The sequence below is a fragment of the Ictalurus furcatus genome, chromosome 3 (genome assembly GCF_023375685.1).
Source record: "Ictalurus furcatus strain D&B chromosome 3, Billie_1.0, whole genome shotgun sequence".
Taxonomy (NCBI): domain Eukaryota; kingdom Metazoa; phylum Chordata; class Actinopteri; order Siluriformes; family Ictaluridae; genus Ictalurus; species Ictalurus furcatus.
In genome coordinates, this window is record NC_071257.1 from 11,247,829 (window position 1) to 11,271,726 (window position 23,898).

Consider the following 23,898-nt stretch of genomic DNA (forward strand, 5'->3'; position numbering starts at 1 on the left):
AGTGGAACTTTCATATAGTCTAGATTCATTACGCACAAAGTGAAATATTTCAAGCCTTTTTTTTTTTTAAGTCTTGATTACAGCTTACAGCTCATGGAAATCAAAAATCCAGTATCTCAAAACATTAGAATATTATTAAGAATTTATAACACAGAAATGTCAACCTTCTGAAAAGTATGTTAATTTATGCACTCAATACTTGCTCAGGGCTCCTTGTGCAGGAATTACTGCATCAATGCGGCGTGGCATGGAGGCGATCAGCCTGTGGAACTGCTGAGGTGTGATGGAAGCTCAGGTTGCTTTAATAGCGGCCTTCAGCTCGTCTGTATTGTTGGGTCTGGTGTCTCTCATGGATTCTCTATGGCGTTCAGGTCAGGCGAGATGGCTGGCCAATCATGCACAGTAATACCATGGTCAGCAAACCAGCTACTAGTAGTTGTGGCACTGTGGGCAGGTGCCAAGCCTTGCTGGAAAAGGAAATCAGCATCTCCATAAAGCTCGTCAGCAGATGGAAGCATGAACTGGTCTAAAATCTCCTGGTAGACGCTGCATTGACTCTCGGCTTGAGAAAATAAAGTAGACCAACACCAGCAGATGACATGGCACCCCAAATCATTACTGACTGTGGAAACTTCACACTGGACTTCAAGCAACTTGGATTCTGTGCCTCTCCACTCTTCCTCCAGACTCTGGGACCTTGATTTACAAATGAAATGCAACATTTACTTTAATCTGAAAAGAGGACTTTGGACCACTGATCAACTGTGTTTTTAGTAAAAAGGTGTTTTGAGATAATTAGCTGATTAGAGCTCTTCTCAGGTCAGCATTGCTGTATTATAAATTCTTTGTTCTAATATTTTTGAGACACTGGATTTTTCCAGAATCTAATTTCCATGAGCTGTAAGCCATAATAATCAATATTAAACCAAAAAAAGTCTAAATATTTCACCTTGTGTAATGAATCTAGAACATATTAAAGTTCCACATTTGGAATGAAATTTCAGAAAAAAATTAACTTTTTGAGATACACCTGTAAATAGTGCGAGTCGGGTGTTCACACTGAAAATTCCAAATAGGAAAAAGTACACTTTAAATACCCGGATGATGCACTTACTAAACCGAAAATACGAAGTGTGGAACTGCCGCAGCTTTAATTAAGAGGGGAGGGGCTATCAGATTCCGTTGTTGAATAAAAAAAAATAACCATATAAAATTCGTACACTACACGCTTGAGTACATATTGCGTCATTTGGGACACAACTTAGTATTTTGTTTCTTTCGTAAATCCGCTATTCTTCGCACTCGTAAATTGTATCCGCCGCATACAACCCAGTAAACAATAAATAGGAAAAATATGATTGGTAGAGACTGACTGTACGTCATTTCCTGTTTAGCTAGCCGAATGGCGGTGCAGGAAGTAGTTTCAATACGGTTTGGTTACGAGTGTTGATGTTTGTAGTTATTGAGTTTCAGTAGTAGTTTGAATTTGTTATGTTTTGTGTGCAGAAATAAAACGCATTAGATAGGTAAACAGAGGCTACTGGATCTGAAACTTCTTTTACTCAGACGCTGGCGCCATGTACCGAGGCTCTAGGCCGCACCGAGGCTCGTTTCCTCCGGCAGCGTCTCGCGGCTTTGCGCCCCGCGGCCCGCCTCCTGCCAGTTCATTTCCTAGCGCTCCGTACCGTAGTGAGCACGCGCGAGACAGCAATGGCTATCCGCATGGGTACCGTCGAAACCCGGAGCATCCGAGGAGGCGCTATTCATCACCGGGACGAGGGTCTGCGGATGATTTCAGAGGCGATGGGCCTCCTCCGAGAGACTACGCTCATGTAGGCTGACTAGATTGATGCACTCTTCTGACCGTTATGTGGCATTGGGTTACCTGCGTGATGACGTCATGTATAGACTAAGTCATTTTGGGCTGCGTCCCAAACGGTATACTAGAGAATAAAGTGGTATCACTTCAGTTATGTACTACTTAGTATTGGGAATACGTGCTTTTTTCATAGATCACAGGTTCTGGTCCTGGAGTACTCCCTGCCCTGTACATATTTTCGCTTCTTCTAACAAACACATGATTCAGCCCTTCCTGAGCTGAAGTGGGGGTATTGGAGCATATGTAGAACAGGGGGGTATTCCACGACCAGTGCTGGGAACCTGTGGTGTTGCTGTGGTCTGGTAGCATATCAGAGAAGCATATCAGAGAAAATGTGTGTAGCATGAATTGTTTGTTAATTGACTGTTTAGGAGAAATGATATGCAGTCTTACTGTTTTCAGATCATTTTGCAGGAGAAAAGTCATATTATTAATTTGCATCCTTACTTTCCTACAGAGATTTACTCCTTCACCCCCACATAGTGGTCTCCCCACTGACCATAGTCTTGTTATAACTGTGGGCAACGAGTTGACCGGATCGGAGGTTCCCTATGCCAGGTAAAGTCTGTTTAATAATGTATGTATATATATTTTAAAAAATAAAAATTTAGAACAGAGGTAGAATTCAGTTTTGCAGCACACCTGGATCTATTTTAGATGAAGAGGCTTAAAGCAGGAACACTCAGACTTGTAGTGTGCCACCTCAAGCTTTTACCATAACACTTTGGTAAACATGTCAAGAAGCATTGTCTTGGAAGTCACTAACCTTAAATAATTGAATGACCTGCCTAATCGTGTTTGTTTTTTCCTCACAGAGATTATTCTCCACATCGGTCAAGCTATGAGGGCCACGATGAGCATAGTTCAAGAAGGCACAGTCATAGGAATAGGGGCTGGAGCCGCAGTCCAGACAGAATTAACAGCAGAAGTCGTCCTCGCAGCAGGAGCCGTAGTCGTGCAGTGAGCCGCAGCAGGGCACTGAGCCGAGGACGTAGCAGACCACGCAGCAGGAGTAGGAGTAGGAGCCGGAGCAGGGGAAGGAGCAGAGCAAGGAGCAGGGCGAGGAGCAAGAGTAGACCACACAGCAGAAGCCGCAGCAAGGGACGGAGCATGGGACGGAGCCAGAGCAGGGGCCAGAGCAGGGGTCGGAGCAGGGGACGGAGCAGGGGTCGGAGCCGGAGCTGCAGTGGCAGCAGCAGTAGCTGTAGCAGCAGCAGCAGAAAGAGCAAGAGAGATAAGGAAGACTTTAGAGAGCTTGAGAGGGCTCGTCGACGTAAAGAACTGGAGGATATGTTAACGATGCCCACTAAATCCATCTTGAAAAAGAGAGTTGACTCCTCTGAAACTGATTCTCCTATGATCGGACAGGTAGGTATGATTTTGATACTAAGGGGATGATTTTATTGAATTTGTATCAGGTCAGTTACAGATTATTTAGATCAACATGTTTGTTTGTTGTTTTTTTCATTTGTCATAGTTGGGAGTCTGCTTTAGATAATTCTTTGTTTAATTTCTAATTAAACTCTTATCCTATGATTTTAGAGTACTGACTCTCCACAAGGGACTTCAGGCAGTGGCCTTTCAAAGGATGTGGAGCAGTTACTATGCGCAGTGACTAAAAACATGGACCCAGACTTACTGGCATCAGTGTTGGCTCGAAATTCTAATACCAGTGCACTTGAAGAGCTCATAAGCAAATTACAGCCTACCAACGACAGTGGGCATGGATACGCTCTTCCTCTTGAAAGTAGCAGCCAGGAGAATTCAGACCTCACCCAGCTTCTCAGTGTGATGGTAGAGGCAGTAGCCCAACCACCAGACAAAAAGAAAAGCTTTGTAGATATTGAAGATGAAGAGAAGTTCCTGTATGGGGATGAAGAAGAGGAAGACAAATACCCAGTAAAAGAAATTCCTAAACCTGGACAGTGTAACTTATCGGATGTCTATGAGAAAACTGGACCTGATGTGCTGTATCATGAACCAAAGACTGGAGTAGTACATGATTTACATAGGAAAGAATATGGACATTCTTACAGTCAGGGGCATCCTGAAGAAGATGAAGGTCAAATAACTAAACAGAGCAAATATCGGGATAAGCATTTTTCTTCAGCCTCACCTGGGCAGCATTTTGATGAGACACCTCAGAGTAACCCACCAGTAACTGGGTCTCACGATGCTCAAGTTAAGGCAGAAGTGGAGGAATACGAGAAGATACAAGACCTCCTTAAGACTATTGGCCTTGACCTGGGCGTAGCTGAGATCAGCAAGATGGCTGCCAGGACGCAAGAGCGCCTCCAAGGGAAGAATCCTGTGAAGTTGTCTGTCAAAAGGCACCAGTCTGAACGGAGACGCAGGAGCCACAGCAGGAGTTCCAGTAGCAACAGTAGGAGTAGGAGTACCAGCAGGGGAAGCAGTCGGAGCAGCAGCTATGAGCACATATCAAGTCGTGGCAGGAAGAAGCCGCATGTTCCTCTTGAAAGACATTCATCGCGATCAGACAGTCAGAGTCAGAGGGAGGTCCGGTCAGGTACTAAAGCTGAAGAGAACCTGTGGACTAACACAGGTCCCCCGCCTCCTGAAGTTGTGAATCCTGGAACAAATAATTTCCCAGCTCTCTCTGCCCATCAGATGCCTCCCTATCCACAGCCACACACACGTGGAGTTATGCCTCCCAACTACCCTCCCCCTGGCTATGATCCTTATGGGAACTACATGCCATATATGCCCCAAGGCTGGCCCATGTACCCACCCCCTAGTATGCCAATGCCACCACAAACTCCTATGGATGACTACAGTTCCCCTGCCGTAGAGCGACCCTTCCTGAAAGTAATTAATACAGGGGCAAATGAAGCTCAAGGGATAGATAAAAAAGGTGAACAGCTCTGTGGTTATTTTATTTTCAGTGCTTAAATGTAAACCTGCATTTTTATGTTTTTAAGACATTTGAATATTTTTGTTTCCTGCCTTAGGATCAAAGGTGGACCCATTACAGAGCATGACGATTGCATGCAGTGGAAACGAGAGGAGAGTCATTGAAGAAAAGAATAATGCCAAACAAAAGCAAAAGGTAACTACACAAATTATTTATTGGAACACGTTGCTGTGAAGGCTTTCCAGACACAGGAAAAAAGTCTATGCAAAAGTCTTCCAAAACTCCTTTCCCATTTCTAATATACCGCTTGCCATACCCTGGCTAAGTGTTGGTTGAAGAAAAAAGAGAAATAGTTTATTTTTGGACAGCATTTTAAGTTTGCACTAAAAATAATAAGTAAGTTAAATGACAGTCTGCGTGCATAAAAGTCCATTTGCTACGTCAAGTAAGGACAGATCTCCAGATTTGGATTATTGTTTAGCCTAAACAAGGTTTGTTAGCGCAAGACGTTTTGGAAGACAGCTTTTGAGCAAGAAAGACGCTGTGGTTTCAGTTTGTACACTTCAGTGTGCGCAAGCATCAACACGGAACTCCCAAACACATCGTCTTTTGTTTTGAGACCGCTCTCTCTTTGCGATTGGTCCAAATATCGCGTGGTAGCTTACGCCCCACGCTAATTTCCGGGTCCCTTGTTTGTTCTTGTGTTCGTGAAAGAAACATGGTCATGTTTCTGGCAAACATATTCAAACTTAATCACGCCTCCTCATTCTATGTCTCTTCCTTTTTCTTTTTTTTTTTTCTTTTTTTTTTTTTTTGGAATAACCCAACATCGTTCAGTGTCCGTTATGAGCTGATCAGTCTGACTACATGCTCAGGTGATCTGGGCTGCTTTTTGCCCATATTTTTATACTATGACCAGTTACGCATCCTGATGTGTCACTGGTAAAAGAACACATAGTCCCCAGTGCTGTCAGATTTGTGTTTTTCACATAGAATCAAAACCACGTTTAAACTTCACAGTAGAGGTCTGTAACATGATGGTTTTAGATTGTGGACGATTATCACCGTGATGTGAGACACATTTTTTTTCCCCACCACCACCACTCCTCTGCTGTACACAGAACGGAGAGAAAAGTGCAGTAAAACCAAAACAATGAAACATGAATTTAAAAATGTTAAATAAATGCGTTCAGTATTTAGACACATTTAAATTCGTGCCCACCTGTTGGTCAACTGTCCATTTATTGCACTTTTAAATACAGATGATGTTACTAGAGGTGATTTGATTTTTTTGTGGTGGTACACTAGTAGAGGTATATTACAGAGTAAGGTAACATTTTTATCCATGCTTGATTTGTTTTCATTTTAGAAATTTTGTTAAATAATTTGTCTGAAAGGTACTTTGGCCTTACTAAGTGGTCTCTGTTATCTTTTTTTCTTTAAGGGGATGTTTGTGTGTAGAACTATATTTTCATCAGTTGGGAAATTAGTTTGTTTGCTCTGTTCAGTAACTTGCAAAATAGTTTTAAAACCAACCTGAAAAATCATGTAATAATTGCCCCACTTCACAGCCATGCTTCATACACAGATTGAGTGTATTTTTTTTTTTCCTCGTTGCTTGGATGTTTTGCATACATTAGATTAATTAAATCTGTATTGCATATTTAACGATGCATATTGGCCGTGTGGAGTCTCCTCTCATACGCACATGTCTTCTTACCATTTTTGACACAAGCTCTGCTGTGATACTATATTAAATGTGTTTGGGTCAACAAATTAATCCTCTTATTATCATAGCTGAAATTTATTTATAACTATATGTAATGTTATGAGACTATTTTTGAATCTTGGCCAAATAACACTTTAATAAAACAACTCATATTAACAACCTGCCTTTTGACACCATTGCTGTAAAAGCTGTAATGTCAGATAGTCAGAATGTTGGAAAAAACAAAATAATAAATGAGCTTAAACCTTCTGTCTAGGGCAGTGTTACCTCAGTGGTTAAGACGTTGGACTACTGATCAGTAGGTCGTAAGTTCAAATCCCAAAGCCCTTAACCCTCAACTGCTCAGTTCTATAAATGAGAAAAATGTAAGTCGCTCTGTGTAAGGGCGTCTGCCAAATCCCTTAAAATGTAAATGTGTGTGTGTGTGTGTGTGTGTATATATGTGTATATATATATATATATATATATATATATATATATATAAAATGAAATTAGTATTGTATGTATTTTTGAATCTGGTGCTCTCAAAGGATACCTTGTTTGTGTGTAGGCATTTATTCGCAGTGAGCATTTTATATCAGGTCCGTCACTTATGCACTCATTAAAATGTTGGATGCTAGTAAAGAGGTTTCACGTTTGCATGTTGAATGGCATTGTTTTGTAATAATACAGCTAAAAAAATTGCAAAAAGTCAGACCTTTATTTTCATGAATGAACAATGTTTTGTAACAATAACACAATAATAAACATGACATCAGGGAATGGTGGTGCAAACAAGTCTCAATGTCAGTAGTGCAAGTGAACAGTAGTGTGGGAAAGATAAAAATACAAATGAATAAAATGGTGTATACACACATAATAAATATACATACACATCATATACACTATTGTGGCCAAGACCTAATGTTGTGGTGCACATAGTTTGTAGAGGTCACCCCACAGACCTGATGGTATTACACAGGCGATTGGTGAGGAAACTAAGAAAAAGAGATTGACCAAACTCTGCATCGTGCAATAATTGTATTTTGAGTTTGACCGAAGACAGCTGGGGTATGGACAATCTCTTTAGTGCAGGTACCAAGCCATGAACAAAAAAGTAAATGTCATCTTTCTTTAGCTCTCTCTTTTGCTCTCTGTACTCCTCTTTCTCTGGCAACTTTGGACAACAGGTAATTCTTCGAGAAGTCCGACATGTCTGCCCGATTTCTCTTCTCCGCACTGGACCTCATCACTGCTGGGCTGGAGATAGATATTCCTGAAGTGCTCTCTGGTTCGCTTTCACTTGCATCATTTTGGTCATCCACTACATCAGTGTTTCAGAAATGTTGCTGTGAACACTGTAAAGATAAATTCAGCATCAGAAACATTCATTCACAGTGTGGGCCATGCCACACTTCATAACCATCTTGAACCAATGCTCCTGAGGTCAGTGTTTGATTACAAAAACTAGTTTTGATTCAGGGTCATTTTAATATACAATACATCTTGCAACGCAAATTCAGCAGATGTTACTTATCCACAGAATAACACAAACTAATATATTGAACTAGAGGAATGATCGTGGTGTATATCACATCACGTTAATCGCTGTTTACTGTCAATGCACTACATAGAGTATAGCTCACACAGCTATGTATTGTAATGTTCTAATGTTAATACCTTTTGGAATTCAGTTGATGTTGCAAGGAACTCCATTACCTTCATATACTTCCACTGCTTCTTGTTTTTAGCAGCCTGTCCACTCTGGCAATCCTGCTCATGCTTTTTCCTCGTGTATGTATCGCGTAAGCTTTTCCACTTCAGGTTAACCTCCTCCACTACACAGCACACAAACAATGAAGATGGTTGAAAGTTTGCCTATGTACATGGGGGGGATAAGTAAATGAAGCTCACCATTGAATCCTATTTGATCGACAGTTCCTTGCCACAACAACTCCCTCTTATCAAAATTCTTGTAGTCGCTGTGGCATTGATCATGAAGCTCTTGACCTTCAGACACAAAAGACATCAGCAGCTCCACATTCAACTTCCTACTTGCTTGCATCTTCTTTTTGGCTGCTTCTTCCTCAGCAAGACAGTTTTGTACTTGAGCGCCACCTATTCATAGTTTTATGTAACTTCGGCAGCTCCGGGCTTGTGAATAAAAGTGCGAATCTCATTGGCCGGCCAGTTTTTATTGCGGTGCATCAAAAAAAACAAAAAAAAAAACAAAACACAGAACCCCTCGATGTAAAAAAAAAAATTGACACTGACGCCACTCGTTTTACACGTAGGTGTGAACACTCCCATCGAGAACCGTTGGGTCGTTAAACAGACCTGTCCCGGTGTGAACAGGCCTTTGCACTATGAGGTTTCAGATCCTCATAGAAAATGTCATCTAAAACAAGGAGAGTATGAGGGGAAAAACAGAAAAGTTTTAAAATGATCATGTCATTTATTATTCAACACCTGTATCGCCCTCCTAAAATTAATAACCGGTTGTGCCATCTTAACAGCAACAACTGCAACCAAACGCTTCTAATAACTAAAGATGCATCTTTCACGTCATTGTGGCCAGATTTTTGCTCAATGTTCTTTGCAGAATTGCTTTAATTTGCCAACATTGGAGGGCGTTTGAGCATGAACTATGTGTTTAAGGCCCCACTACAGCATCTCAATGTGGTTCATGTCTGGACTTTAACTAGGCCACACTAAAATTTCAATTTTGTTTCTTTTGAGCCATTCAGAGGTGGACTTACTCTTGTGCTTTGGATCGCTTAACCCAATTGTGCTTGAGCATCAGATCACAGATTGATGACTGTATATTCTCCTTCAGTATTTTCTGGTAGAGAGCAGAATTCATGTTTCTGTCAATTATGGTATGTCGCCCAGGCCCTGAAGCGGCAAAGCATCCCCACACCATCACACTAACGCCACCATGTTTCACTGTTGGTATGATGTTCTTATTGAGGAACACTGTGTTAACTTTCAGATAACACGATCCATGTTTTCCAAAAAAGTTCCACTTTCAGCTCATCAGTCCACAGTACATTATCCCAAAAGGCTCAAGGTTCATCAAGGTGTTTTTGGCTAATCTTAGACAAAGTCTTTATATTCATTAGTTAGCTGTGCTTTTCCTAGTCAGTGTCTTGGAATCATGGAACGATGACATTATCTGAGGTGAGTGACGCCTGTAGTTCCTTAGCTGTTCATCTGGGCTCTTTTGTGAGTTCCTGGCTGTGTTGTCGATGTGCTCATGGAGGATTTTTATAGTCCTACCACTTCTGGATAGATTCACCACTGTTTTAAATAGCTTTCTTTTGGAGATAATGGCTCTCATTGTGGTTTGCTGCAGTCCCAGAGCCTTAAAAATGGCAACAGGGCAGGCAGTAGTCAGGCCTAGGTGTGTCTAGGCTAATTGAACCCAGTTATCAGTTAAATTTGGTTAATTGGTTGGTTGAGTATTCTTGCAGTGTAATATTACTGTGGACGTGTTCATAGTGATCAAGTTTGTTAGAGTTAAGCAGTAATTAAATATGTCTGCCACTCATGTTCTGTTTCGCCTCTCCTAACTGCCAGAAGCAACGAGAATCACCTGGATACCTTCATCTGCATACGCACACGAAGTGTCTACACAGAGTATAACATAAGATTTTCAGTAATATCATCTGTTATTCAGCCCTCTTTTCCTTTCTTCTTCTCCTCACCTTGTACTATTTGGACCATATATCAGTATCTCACAAAAGTGAGTACACCCCTCACATTTTTGTAAATATTTGATTATATCTTTTCATGTGACAACACTGAAGAAATGACACTTTGCTATAATGTAAAGTAGTGAGTGTACAGCTTGCGTAACAGTGTAAATTTGCTGTCCCCTCAAAATAACTCCACACACAACCATTAATGTCTAAACCACTGTCAACAAAAGTGAGTACACCCCTAAGTGAAAATGTCCAAATTGGGCTCGTTGCTTCTGGCAATCCAGCTGTATGGAGCTGGATCTCAACAGCGGTGTCAGTGGCGCAAGTAACCTGTCCAACTTGGAGTTCTTCCTTGGCATACAGTGTGCTTTTATTATTTAAGGGATTTTAACCAACCACATATTTAATATTCCCAACCTGCCAGCAGGCAAAGTTTAACTTGAGTCATCAGTTTAAAAGTAGCTTGCAGCAAAGCACCAGACCTTACAAAACCTCAGTGTCATCTCGGTCATCAAAAGTCTTCTAACATGGCATGCACAGGGTTCTGTTTTAATATTCTGATGAGAGAATTTTTTTTTACAGTGGTTCTCTTTTGTTTAGTTCTTTTGTCATTTGAGGTATACAGTTACTGGTAATTTTCTTCAAAACAAAAATAACAAAGCAAAAAAGTGCTTTAAATGAGTTGTTGACCAATCAAGTAATAAACGCACTGAGAGAATTGTACATTCCTCTGGGCAAGGCCTAAATACTATTGTATCATGGCTAGGTAACTGAAGAGCTTGAAAAGCTGAAGAAGGACAGAGAATCCAGAATGAAGAAAAAAGAAAGTCTAATAAAAGAATTGGAGACACTGCGAAAGCAGCAAGGTATTTCCATGCATACACTGAACTACAGTTACTAAAATAATATGATTGTTGGGATTCTTTATTGATACTTGTTCATTAATAGGCATTTTGTTGTTTTGTACCATAGGGGAGCTCCTAAGGAAAAAGCGAAGGGAGAAAGATGGTCACAAGGATCCCATCCTTATGGAGCTTGGTCGTCTTCAAGAGGATGTGATGGCCCAGATATCCAGTCTGCGCACTGAACACGAGGCAGCAGAGAAGAAGTATGAAGAACTAGTGAAGGTTGCAACTATCCTGGGTCTGGACCACAAAAACCTTAGGAGCTCTGGGGAACATGAGCACGCACCTGCTCATAGCAAGTCTAAAGAGCCTAGAAGCCCAGAGAAATCAAAATCTGCCTCCATCACGTCCACCGCTCAGGTAGATTTACTTTTGCTGCTAGTGGGTAAGCCCAGAGAGGAAGGGAACTGGTAAATCTTATCCATCCTATATGATGTTTTTTGGTAATTTACTTCGTTTATTTTTCTTGAGCGTTAAATCGTGAAAGTCAATAAGGAGTTATTTTTTTTCTTTATCTGGTTTTTGTATTTGCTTGTTTATTGGGCAACTAAATCTGGACACAAAATCTGCTTGTCTCAGATGCCTGAACTAATGAGTTGTCCAACCATGATTTAGTTAGAGTGCACAGTAGAATAGTTCTGTAAACTTTTGAGGTTTTTTATAGCCTATTTTATAATTCATATTATTTTGAATTGAGCGTATTTTATCATTAATGTTCAATTCTTGTTGCTATCGTTCTCGGACATATACCAAATTGTGTTAATGTATTTGGTTTATATAATGCAGCTGAAGCATGGGGTGATTTGCCAATTTGCACGAGTTGTTCATTACAGTGTAGTAAGAGTGATCAGCTTTACGATTAAGAAACCTTGATCTGAAATCTGGACTAGGAATAGGAACATTTCAGCAGTCAGCACAAGGTTTTACATTATTGCAAGCTTTATAGTGTCAGGTGAAGAATAGAGACAATAGGTTATTTGTGAATATAAATTATAATATAAATATAAAACTTTACATCAGCTAATACTTAACATCCTCTTGAAAATGACAAATTTTCTGACCCTGCATTCATTAAAACTGTAGTCAGACAGGACAGGAAGCGTATATTTCAATATTATTATTATTATTAGCACGTTCGCCTCACACCTCCAGGGTCGGGGGTTCGATTCCCACCGTGGACCTGTGTGTGCGGAGTTTGCATGTTCTCCCCGTGCTGCGGGGGTTTCCTCCGGGTACCCCGGTTTCCTCCCCCAGTCCAAAGACATGCATGGTAGGCTGATTGGCATGTCCATAGTGTATGAATGGGTGTGTGAATGTGTATGTGATTGTGCCCTGCGATGGATTGGCACCCTGTCTAGGGTGTACCCTGCCTTGTGCCCGATGCTCCCTGGGATAGGCTCCAGGTTTCCCCGTGACCCTGAAGCGGTATAGAAGATGGATGGATGAAGATTATTATTATTATTATTATTATTATTATTATTATTATTAGTTTATTTATCCATCTATTTTATTTTTACAAATTGGACTGAAGGTGGGCTGCACTGAATTAAAAGGAAAAAAAACTAGACTCAGTTGACATGCTGTTTTGTCACTGTTATTGGTCATTGGTAATTTACCCATTGTAAGGGTGTTGACGTTTCTGCTCTTTTATCTTCGAGAACGTATTGGCACATTTCTTAATTTTTTTTTATATAACTGTAAATGTATTTCATTTAAGGCTGAATGACTTTATTTCTGATTTAAGTGTAGAATTTAAGTGTGATTTAAGTGTGTTTATATAAAATAGACGGCTAAATTACTAATCATTGTTAATTAGTAAGGATGCATATTCTGTCATAATGAGAATTATAAGAATTATGGTTGAAAATTGTCCTTTGCCCCTCACTGCCCATCACTTATGATTAGGCTGCCTTTAAATTCCTTGAAATAGAGGTGTGCACGGGACTGTTTTTTTTCCCCCTCTTTTTTTTTCCTACTCCCGCTTGCCCCTGAAGGGACCGATCTGCTGTTATGTTTGTTCATGCCCACTTGAGATACTTCCTTAGTTGTAGGGTGATTTTGTTTCCAAAAATATAAAGAAATAACTCATTTAAACCACAGCGACCCTGACCAGGATAAAGCAGTTACTGAAGGTGAGTGAATGAATGAATGTAGTAAATGTGTCATACAGTGTTGTGTAAGCTCCCGACATTGTCCAGTACACTTGTTAATCAAGTGCCCATTATGCTTGTTAAATCCAGTGCACACCTCTACGTTCTGCTGAAATGAGCCTGGATCATACATTTCAGGGATGGTTTATTGTGAATAAGGGAATTTGTAAACCTTTCTATGAACTTCATACCTTGGAAGCAGCAAGCTAGGGATGTTGGGGAAAGCTTCTGCATTTCTTGTAGTTGACCAGACTTTACCTGATCTTTGTCAGGCTTTTCACAGCAAGCACCACTGCATATGCCATTTTCACACATGCATACTCATGCACTACCTGATCCATGCCTTGCACGTGTGAACAAGTTACAGCAGTGGCTTATTTGCTATGAAAATAATTGTCCATGACATTGTCTTCATTTACTGTCAAGAATAATCAGGAGATAAAACTTTATATAGCCTAGTATCCCTAGGTCATTTTGGAGTGGGTAGAGCTAAACTGCTGCATTTACATCAACATGCAAATAAATTTGCACATAATGAACTCCTAAAATGTATATTTTTAATGATTGCCCTTAAAAACAAACCTGGTATATTTATAGATTAATCCTTTTGCTAAAATGAAAGGAACATTTTTTTTTATATAGATATACTTAATTTTGCCGCAAACAGCAATGTTAATTTGATAATGTGCCGCATATCTGTAACGGTCACTCCTCGCTTCAATATCTCAATAACATTGAATGCTACAAAGGAGCAGTGCTTTGTCAGCATCATTGTTTTTCGTATACTAGCGGGAAGTCTCTGACAGAATTATTCATCAGTTTAGAGGTTTGCTATTTGTCTGTGACCTGGATTATTGATCTACACACAGACTTAGTTGTTAGACCTTAAAACTAGAGCAGTGGTTCGTCTCAGCCGGAGCACAGATGACCTAAATATCAAAGGTAAGATTACTTTGTCACAATTCAATAATAGGGAATCAGGGTTTATTTATTTATTTATTTATTTATTTTTCAAATGCTGTTGCTGCTTTTCCTCTTTCAGGTGGGTTTCTGGGCTTCTTACTAACATGTAATTTGTCCTTCCTAAATTAGGGTACCAAGGCACCAGCCCCAGTATCCAGCAGCAGATCGGATTCATTAACTGAGATATTTGAGTACTATGATGCAGGAAACCACTGGTGCAAAAACTGCAACATTACTAGTGGTTCCATGTTTGATTTTTTCACACACTTGCACAGCAAAATGCACAGAAAGGTAAATGTCCATTATTTCCCTTTATATTATAGGTATATTTTTACTTAACACCTTTCTTCATTTTTAATCATATTGCAGTTCTTTATTGTTGTTCTTCTGTACCTGTTAAGTTGCTTTATAAAAAGTCATCTATTTTGTCTCTTGTTTAAAGACTTTAGATCCCTACATCAGACCTTGGGCATCAAATTCCGAGCGTGAGAAGACACGCCCTACAGGCGAACTAATTTCTAAACCAGCAAAAGGTAGAAGTTTTGTGATCATACCAGTAAACTGAAGTAAAAATAGTTAAGTGCCTTCGGTGTAAATACAGTGCTTTAAGTGCGAGGGTAGGATTGGTGTGACTTCATCATGTGGGACATTTGTTGTGCGATTTTTTTTTTCTTGTTCTTCTCACCAAAGAAACATTGCCAGGGTAATATTATTAATGTCTGTGTTACTGGGTATGTGCCTTAAACCTCACTGTGTTTCTCTCCTGTAGGATCTGAATTTGTGTTACCTGTGAGGGGATTTTTCTGCCAGTTGTGTAAAGAGTTTTTCGGTGATCCTATTTGTGCAGAGGCCCATGTTATATGCCATGCGCACAATGAGAAGTATAAGGTATTTCGATTAATTTTTTTATTCTTCCGAAGAACACATATAGTTCAGTGTCGAATCTTTTTCTACTTGGCAGCAGTAATAGCTAGGCATAACTATTGCAAATGTGAATCAGACACCAATCTAGGGGATCAAGACAACCAAGTAAAAATATACGTGTGCAAATTATTATTTTAAAAGTATATAATATACTCTGCACAGGAAGCCTGGTGTAGTGTAGTGTAGTGTCGTACATTTCAGTTAAAGCCAACACAAAGCTTATTATATTAATTCATCCTCAGTAATTCTGTCAAACTATTAACTATTATTCATTAACAGGACAATCTGTCTCATAAGCATTTGTGTTAATGTAACAAACTAAATAAATTCATTTTAAAGCTCCGCTCGATTTTGGGAATGAGAATAAATAGTAGTCTGGACAAATGCATTTTCTCTCTGTAATGATTTGGCTTGTTCTTTAGACTCGTACAGAATGCTTAGTGCAAAAGTTCAAGCCCCTAAATGGGTTTTAACCCCAAAAGGTTAGATCAAGCATATTTGTACATGTTTTCAGATCTACAATTCTTAGTGTGAGAATTTGGCGGCCATAAAGTGTGTTTCTTTTTCATATTTGTTGGTAGGTCAATCACCTAATTTTTGTCTTATTTCCTCAATAGAAACAAATGTACGAGAACCCTCTTTATGAACAACGGAGAAACCTGGATCGCCAAGCTGGCATGGAGAGTGAAAAAAAGCAGCCTGAACACAAACGAAAGCGTGAAGATGAGGATTCCCAGGACGAGCAGAAAAACTCCAAGTCCAGCAAAGATCAAGTGAAACAGCCCAAGTGCAAGAATGAAGACGAGGATAGACCCAAATACATCAAGGAAGATGAACGAAAAGGAAAATATATCAAAGAGGAAGAGAATAAACCTAAATGTAAGAAAGAGGACATTGAGAGGACCAAATGTAGAAAAGAAGAGGAGGAGAGGACACGGTATGCAAAGGAAGAAGTGGAGAGGAACAAGTTTAAAGAGGAAGAGAGGTACAGACAGAAGAAAGGGGAGGATGAGAGGTACAAGTCTGAAGAAGATAAATATAGATACAGGGAAGAAAATCGGTACAAGTACAGAGAAGATAATGACAAGTATAGATACAGGAAGGAAGATGAAAAATATAGGTATCGGAAAGAGGATGACAAGAAATTCAAATATGGTCATGACACTGAGGAAGACAGGAGACCAAAATTCAGGGAAGATGAGGGTTTAAAGTTGCTGAAATCGAAATGGGAGGAAGATGATGATGAGGACGAGAGGCCCAAATATGGGAAAAAGGAGGATAAAAAGCAACACCAAAAAGGAGGCCACAAAGATGAAAAAGAAAAGTGTTCTTTGAAAGATGTTAAGATTGACCCTGAGAAGCTTAGTGATCTCCCTAAGGTTCTGTGTGGGCCGAGTCCAGCCATGCTTGCAAAACTTCGCAAAAAGAGTGAGGAGGCCACTTCGCGTACTTCCTTTGGAAAATTCACTTGGAAAAAGCCTGAAAAGACTGCACTGGAGAAGGAAGCTGAGAAAATTGCAGAGCAATTTATAAAGGAAGATGAGGAGAGTGTTGTAGCAAGTAAAGACTCTGAAGATCAGGATGCTTTTGCCAAATCTGTGGCTGCTGCCAAGAGTATTGCTATCAAGCTGTCGGGTAAAACATCTATCGCCCCTTCCCAAGAATGGGTAGCCTATAACCAGATTAAAATTCGTCCTAATTTACCCACCCCTTCTAATATTCTGAGGAAGTCCAATGTTGGGCCCCAAAACAAACCGGGTTCTGCTGACACAGCCTCCTTAGCTGTACCAGCCATAGATGCAAGCAACAAGTCTTCTGAAACTGTGATAAAAAACCAGGCAGAGAATGAAGACGTTCTGCCAGTTGATTTAATCTCTAAGGCATTTGGTGGTGAGGAGGTCCAATTGGAAATTCCAGGTAATAACTCAGCCAGTCTTGCATCTGGTTCTGTCTCTGTACCAACTACTTCAGCTGTAACTGTGCCATCATCCACAGTGCAGGAGGTGGAGGCTGTCGAGGTAAAAGCGCCTACCGAATGTATGATTACTCTCGAGTCTGATGTAGCTGCTCCTGGAGTACCCAAGGAGGAACACAAACTAACAGTCATGGTCCGTCCTCCTCCTCAACTTCAGACCCTCAGTAGCTACTCTTCTTCAAAAACAAACAAGCCCAAAACAAGTCTAGCTGCAGCGAAAGCAAAAGACTTGTTTGACATTTTCTATGGCAGCAGCACTATGGCTAGCTGCAGTGGTTCTAGTGCTGGCAAAAAGGTTGATTGTAAACAAGACTCTAAAGCTGATTCAGGAAGTTTGCTGACCACTGTAGATAAAGAATCAACAGAGGTGCAGGATCCAAACATTAAACTCGTAGCTGAGGTCTCCAGCTTGAAGTGTGACGAGCCGTCTGAGGACAGAGGAGCACAGTCTGAACCACCAACTTTTGATCTTGAAGTAGAACCACTTGTGGAGTCAAAAACTGAAGAGCATTGTGGAAGCATGGAAATGGCAACAGATGATTGCAAGAACGAAGCAGATTCTCTGGACTGTTTAGCCAATTCAGAAATCATGGAGAACATTGAGCTGATGGGATCAAATGATAACCAAAACCCTCTGGACTCTGAAGAGGCGATGACTCTTTCGTTCTCCCCACCGCCAGGTTCTTTTACAGAGCAACTGAACTTGGACACTTTTGAGTTCAGTTTTGACCCTTTGTAAAGAACCTTCATCCAGTAGGTTTAGGGATGTGTATGAAACCTATGAATGTTTCAGTAACATTGATCTGAAAACTTTTAATTTGTATTATTTGGTTCAGATGTTTCACGTATCTTCTTAAACTTTTTGGCAGGTAATGCCAGTGAAATGGTGGACTGACAAGCACTCATTCTGAAGGAAAGGAGATTCCACTGAAAGAATGAGCAGTTTCTCAACAAGTAATGAATCATTAGCATATGTAAAATGTTTCACAGTTCTTGTTAAAATACAGGGTTTTGAACTCCCTGCTTTTTCTTGCTTTGTTTGCAGCTGAAACTGTTCCTTTAAAAAAAAAAAAAGGTAATGTAGACCATTTTATATAATCTGTTTGAGAGTGATATAAGTTCAAGTCTAAATCCATTAATCCTTCCACTTAAGTAAATCAAAGATATTTTAATGCAGGAGCCAGAGAGATCCAAGGTCAGAAGAGAAAAAGAATTGGTATGGAGCTCACGCTACAAGGACAAAATGTCTTGAAATACATTTGAACTTTTGTCCAGCATAAGTTGTTTTCTCTTTACAGCTCTTGTGAGAACTGATACACATCTGAGATTATGGTCCTGTACCCTGTTAGTTGAAATATTGTACACTGTTAGTTTCTATATTACTATTGGTTGTTCTGTAGTTTTTTGGTGTATAAGGTGTAGTTCAAATAAATTTCATTGACCTCCTTTTGTGTGTTAATCCTACCTAGATGTTAAAAGTAATCACTATTCATTGGTGGAAATATATCTGTGATATATTTCAGATGTTGTATTTGGGTAATGTTTCTTTTTACCATTTCAGTGGAAGTACTGTATATATGCCTATGTATACTGCTTCAAACTGTCTTTTCAGTTGTCTCCTTGTTCCCTATAGTGTATAGTTGTACATATGAATTGTTATTTCTTACAACAGTCTTGAAAATTTGGATTGTGTAGGTTCATTTAAAAGAGGAAAAAAGTAAACAAAGGCAAGATGTTCCAAGTGAAACTTTACCTTGGTGGTTATGCAGGTTTATGCAGGTTTACCTTGCATAAACAGTACTCTTAATTTTTACTCAACACTGCTTAAGTATGGAGTCTATAACATGCAAATAGTTTTAATATTTATCAAATATATGGGTATGTATGTAGATATTACTTGCAAGACTTACATAAAACATGTTCCCTCATTTATACTTGGTGTTTTATGATTTATAGTAATGCTTTTGAAAATAGTTTAATTTCATAGTTGGATTTCCTAACCACAATTTTTTCAGTGATGCTGCAATACAACAGTGAAATACTTTCGGTTTTGCTGCAATCAAATCCTTTACGTCAAAGAACAAGAATGCTTTATGGACAAAAGGTGAGTGAGTGAGTGAGTGAGTGAGTGAGTGAGTGAGTGAGTGAGTGAGTGAGTGAGTGAGTGAGTGAGTGAGTGAGTGAGTGAGTGAGTGAGTGAGTGAGTGAGTGAGTGAGTGAGTGAGTGAGTGAGTGAGTGAGTGAGTGAGTGAGTGAGTGAGTGAGTGAGTGAGTGAGTGGTTGAGTGAGTGGTTGAGTGAGTGAGTGAGTGAGTGAGAGTAAGTAAGTGTGAGCAGGAATTTTTTTGTTTTTTTTGGTTTTTTGGTCTTGTGTAGATCAAGTGTTTCCCCAAGTGGGGTCCAGGGGTCTGTAGCTTTTTTGTTTTTGTTTATATTATTGACTTGATATAGTATAATTAGTTGATTTTACTTGAATGGGTTTTAATCCAAACCTGAAAAACTCAATAAATAATGCCAATTGGGACTTTAGAAAGTGCAGGAATAGCCAGAATATTATTATAACTTTAAATCATGTGGGCTGCAAACTGTTTGGGAAACCCTGGTACAGAGCTTTTTATATATATATATATATATATATATATATATATATATATAAATAATTTTTTAGTATATATATTTATATATATATATATATATATATATATATATATATATATATATATATATATATATATATATATAATATATATATATATACTAAAAAATTATTTTTATATATATATATATAAACATATTCGGTGTACAACGTCTTCTTAAAACAAGAGTGTTGCTGTTTTTAGAGTGGAATAAAATGTATTTATGATAACGTCATCTTGTTTTCATTACAAAATGTGAGCATGAAATTGTCTGGATTAAACCAGTGGAGGGCGCTTTTTTTGTTAGGTGTGTGTGTGTGAGACGGAGAGTGACTGACTAACAAGACATAAGTAGTATGAAAAAATTACAAAAATGTACACTGGTTTCAGTTGTATTTTTATGAATATACACTATATGGCCAAAGATTTTTTGACACCTACCCATCACACCCATATATGCTTTTTGAACATCAAATTCTGGATTTAGTTCCTCTTTGTTGTTCTAATAACCTCCACTCTCCTGGGAAGGCTTTCCACTAGATTTTGGAACCTCATGGTGAAGAGGCCCGGCCTGCAGTCAGCTTTCCAATTCATTCCAAAGCTTTTCAGTGGGGTTGAGGTCAGGGCTCTGTGCAGGACACTCCAGTTCTTCAACACAAATCTTGGCAAACAATGACTTCATGGGGCTTGCTTTGTGCACAGGAGTATTGTGGAACATGATTGAGCCACTTAGTTGCAGTGAAGGGAATTCTTAATTCTACAGCATACAAAGGCATCCTATATAATTGTGTGCTTCTAACTTTGTGGTAACAGTTTGGGGAAGACTCTCATATGGGTATGAGGGTTGGGTGTCCACAAACTTTTGGCCATATTGTAACAGCAGCTTCCAGATCTGATCTTGTGTAACCATAAAAGGCTCTCCACCTCCAATAGGCACAGGAATTGTGATTACTCCGAACAGTTAGCTTGTAATGGGCCAACAAACCTGATGGTGATGCTGACAGTGAGAATGTATCTAAAACTTGGTAGGTAGCATTACGACCATGAGCTGAGGCTATGCAACAAATTTCATGACAGTGCCACCTACTGGTCAAAAGTAACAATAACATGCTAAAAATGTTTACATCTAACTGCTATTTTTGTTACTCCTCCAAATTTGGTTCAAATCATCTTGAGACCTGTCTGACAAAAGTTATCAAAGGAATGTTGATATTCAAATCGTTCTCCTGTAACACACTGGCAAATACAAAAAAATAGGATGTGAATGTGTGTCTCGGCAAATGCCTCCACACATCATGAATCTTCAGGACCATGCCCTGACCGTACCCAAAAAGTTTCATGACTGCACCACCTTCTGGTTAAGAACTGTAACAACTTTAATTTTTCCCTTATATCATTTGAAGAATTTGTGCTAAATTCAGTTCTTTTTTCTTATAATTCCCTGGAGTATGCTGAAGTAAATGCACACCAAGATCTGAAATTCAAGTGAGCTTCCTGTCGACCATCTTGGATTTTGTCAAAAACTTTTTTTGCTACTCCTCCTACAAATTATGTCGTATCATTACCAAATTTGGCATATGTCATATTCAGACCAACCTGGACAAAAGAATGTTGATATTTCAAACGATTTGTCTGGAATAGGCCATCAAATATGACGGTGAAGCTGACACACAGGAAGTGAGGCTGTATCTCAACAATGACCTTGTACACTGACACAAATCTTGGTAGGCAGCTTCATGACCGTGCCCTGAGGTTATATAACACATTTTGCAGCAGCGCCACTTACTGGTCAAAATTTACACTAACATGCTGAAAATGTTTCCATTTAAGTGCTAGTTTTGCTACTACTCCTTCAAACCTTGAGACCCGTCTAAACAAATTATCAAAGGAACTCTGACGTTCAAAACATTCCTCCCATTTTGGCAAATGCATGTAACTTCAAATTCTCTTGAATCCCTTTGCCTGTACTGTAGTTATGGCTCTGCTTTCCTGTGATTGCTTATGCAACAGTTGTAGCGTGTCTGTAAATGTGTCGCTCACCGAGTCTGGGTACTTGGCCCCTGGAAAACACTGTCTGCAGCTTTAATTATTATTGTTACCTTTCGAGGAGATGTGAGTAGAAACTATTTAAATCCATTAGAAAATGGCCAAGTTGACCCCTAGGTGTGTTTGGGGTCAGTGTCGTGTAGCCTTAAAATTTCCTAACGATGACTTGTGTGTTAGGGAGTTTAGACATGGAGGGAAAGAAATGGCACACTGAGGTTTGCATTACCTAATCAGCCTATGGGACATGATTTGTGGTGCAAAATGGTCACCCATTTCATTACAGAACTGCCTTTTATTATTTGTCTATACTTCCTATTAATCAAAGGATTTGGCCAGAATACCTACAATACTAAAACGAAAACTTAAACCAACGTGAGCAAATGATGATTCAGTACACGTCTTCAGCACGTCGCTGTATACTGTAGGAGTTGTGTGAAGAGGCTTTAGCTTGGTCTTGTGGCCACGCCCCTGCAGGTAAACATCATAAAGCGCGTGATAATGCACCGAGCTGCAGTCAGGTCGTTCAGCGTGGGTTGTAAGTTACAACAAACGGTAAGCGGTACAATTTCATGTGGTGTTAAATTAAAAAGAGCACTTGTGGCCAACATCATTTGCGGTGTTCCTCCCTTTTTAAATTCAGAAACACGAGTCCAATAGTGAAGTGGTGTCGGCTTGTCTCCAGGCCGTGTCGTCTCTAACGGACCAATCAGCTTTCAGCGGGCCTGAGAGCGCAGCGCGAGCCCTGACTGACTGAGCGCTCGAGCGTGCGGGAAAATTCTGTCACCGAGGCACCACCAAACACCGCATCCGCAAAATGCCGAATAAAACGAAAAAAGAAAAGGTAAACGACTTGCCTGTGTTGCAGACATGAAAACGCGTATGATTTGTTTTTGTCGAAGTCAAACATGATGGTAGTTTGTGTGCCTCGTATCCTACAAACCTTCCAGCAGCTTGCAGTTTTCCTAGCGAGGCCTAAGTGGCTAATGTCGCTCATGCTAGTCATCAGCTAAAACTAACTGTTAGCGTGTGGAAATCTGCGTGTTCCGATTGATCTTCCCTTCTGTCGGTAAAATCCGAGCGAGCAGATCTAGCTGCTATCCGTCATATTTTACTGGGACGTTTGACACCATGTAATGTCTAGTTTTCTTCCGCTTCCTAACTAACTAACTAGCCAGTTTCCTTAACGGGAAGCGTATCGCCGATCCGCCAGGCAGGGTCTGGGTGCCGTTTCAGCTGGCAGGAGGATGTTTAAATGGAGATATTGTGTAGGTTACAGGGCGTTAGATCACTACGTGGCAGTTTGGCTGCTCTTGTCGTGTAGCTGGAACAGGATTCAGACATTTTGATTACTAGACCCACTTCTCACAGCCTCCTAGAATGATGTCCTGTGTTATTGACATTGTCAGCAGCATTGCTGGCTCTCCTCAGCTGTCCTTCCTTAGCTGGTTAGCTTGATCTCGGTAGAAACACCTGATGCAGAAGTAACCTCACACTCACAAGATTGTTCTCCTGAACATTGTATGCTGGAAAAACACACACAGAGAGAGACTCTGTATCTGGCTAATCACAAGCAGTACATCTAGCACTGGTCATCTTTTTCTGTTTAAATGAATTGATGTGTATTTTAATAGCTGTCAAGCTGGAATATATATATATATATATATATATATATATATATATATATATATATATATATATATATATGATGTGTACAGCAGCACATGAAAGCGCATTTCTCCTGAGGTGTGGTGGAAAGTGGTGTGTGTGTGATCAGTATATGTTGATGCGGGTGTTTGCGCTGTTAAAACCGGCCTCGGTACCACATCACTGATCAGATCTGTGCGCAGGAATGTCTTGTGTCTTTTCAGGTCTTCATCAGTGCTAAATATAATTTTGTTTTTAATCTTGCTCATAGGAATCACCGAAATCTGCTAAAGCCAGCAGTAAAAACAGTAACGTCAACGCTGGAAAGGACACCGGGAGTGAAAATTCAGATGAGGTAAAGGTTGGTTTTGACTTGAAATACTGATGAATGTATATATTATTTATTTCTTTTTACTGCTTTGATGGTAATGTCCTGGCTTTACTCACAAGGAAACACTATAGCTGCTTTGGAAGACTTGGTTTAGAAGAAGAA

General features: G+C 39.8%; 2 protein-coding genes across 11 annotated transcripts in view; both read left to right on the plus strand.

Moving 5' to 3' along the window:
- The first annotated feature begins 1,040 nt into the window (after positions 1 to 1,040).
- znf318 (zinc finger protein 318) lies at positions 1,041 to 18,526 on the plus strand. 9 transcript variants are annotated; one of them, XR_008385544.1, is made up of 14 exons: positions 1,041 to 1,832; positions 2,337 to 2,437; positions 2,695 to 3,247; positions 3,422 to 4,751; positions 4,849 to 4,946; positions 10,930 to 11,029; positions 11,136 to 11,428; positions 14,311 to 14,472; positions 14,624 to 14,714; positions 14,951 to 15,069; positions 15,723 to 17,837; positions 17,950 to 18,034; positions 18,126 to 18,155; positions 18,258 to 18,526. XR_008385544.1 is itself a non-coding variant. In XM_053620753.1 (12 exons), the coding sequence occupies exons 1-11, from the start codon at positions 1,578 to 1,580 to the stop codon at positions 17,817 to 17,819; spliced, it is 5,199 nt and encodes a 1,732-aa protein (XP_053476728.1). In that variant the 5' UTR covers positions 1,041 to 1,577; the 3' UTR covers positions 17,820 to 17,837; positions 17,950 to 18,526. The 9 variants fall into 9 exon arrangements, 3 of the variants coding, with proteins under 3 accessions (XP_053476728.1, XP_053476729.1, XP_053476727.1); XR_008385545.1 differs by having other exon boundaries at positions 15,723 to 17,833; XR_008385543.1 differs by having other exon boundaries at positions 15,723 to 18,034.
- Positions 18,527 to 22,268: 3,742 nt separating this feature from the next.
- The window catches only part of ppp2r5d (protein phosphatase 2, regulatory subunit B', delta), a 31,020-nt gene continuing 29,390 nt past the window's right edge, over positions 22,269 to 23,898 (plus strand). Inside the window, exons 1-3 of one of the 2 annotated variants that reach the window (XM_053620757.1) lie at positions 22,269 to 22,313; positions 22,402 to 22,602; positions 23,677 to 23,760. In XM_053620757.1, the coding sequence (XP_053476732.1) occupies positions 22,576 to 22,602; positions 23,677 to 23,760 (111 nt within the window). In that variant the 5' untranslated portion in view covers positions 22,269 to 22,313; positions 22,402 to 22,575. Of the gene's footprint in view, positions 22,314 to 22,367; positions 22,603 to 23,676; positions 23,761 to 23,898 lie in introns of those variants that run through there. The other variant, XM_053620756.1, reaches the window with a different exon arrangement.

Coding starts and splice junctions, on each gene's coding strand:
- znf318 (XM_053620752.1), top strand. CDS start 1,578: ATGTACCGAGGCTCTAGGCCGCACCGAGGCTCGTTTCCTCCGGCAGCG. Junction 4,947..10,929: donor ATGCCAAACAAAAGCAAAAG/GTAACTACACAA, acceptor TATCATGGCTAG/GTAACTGAAGAGCTTGAAAA. Junction 14,715..14,950: donor AATTTCTAAACCAGCAAAAG/GTAGAAGTTTTG, acceptor TCTCTCCTGTAG/GATCTGAATTTGTGTTACCT.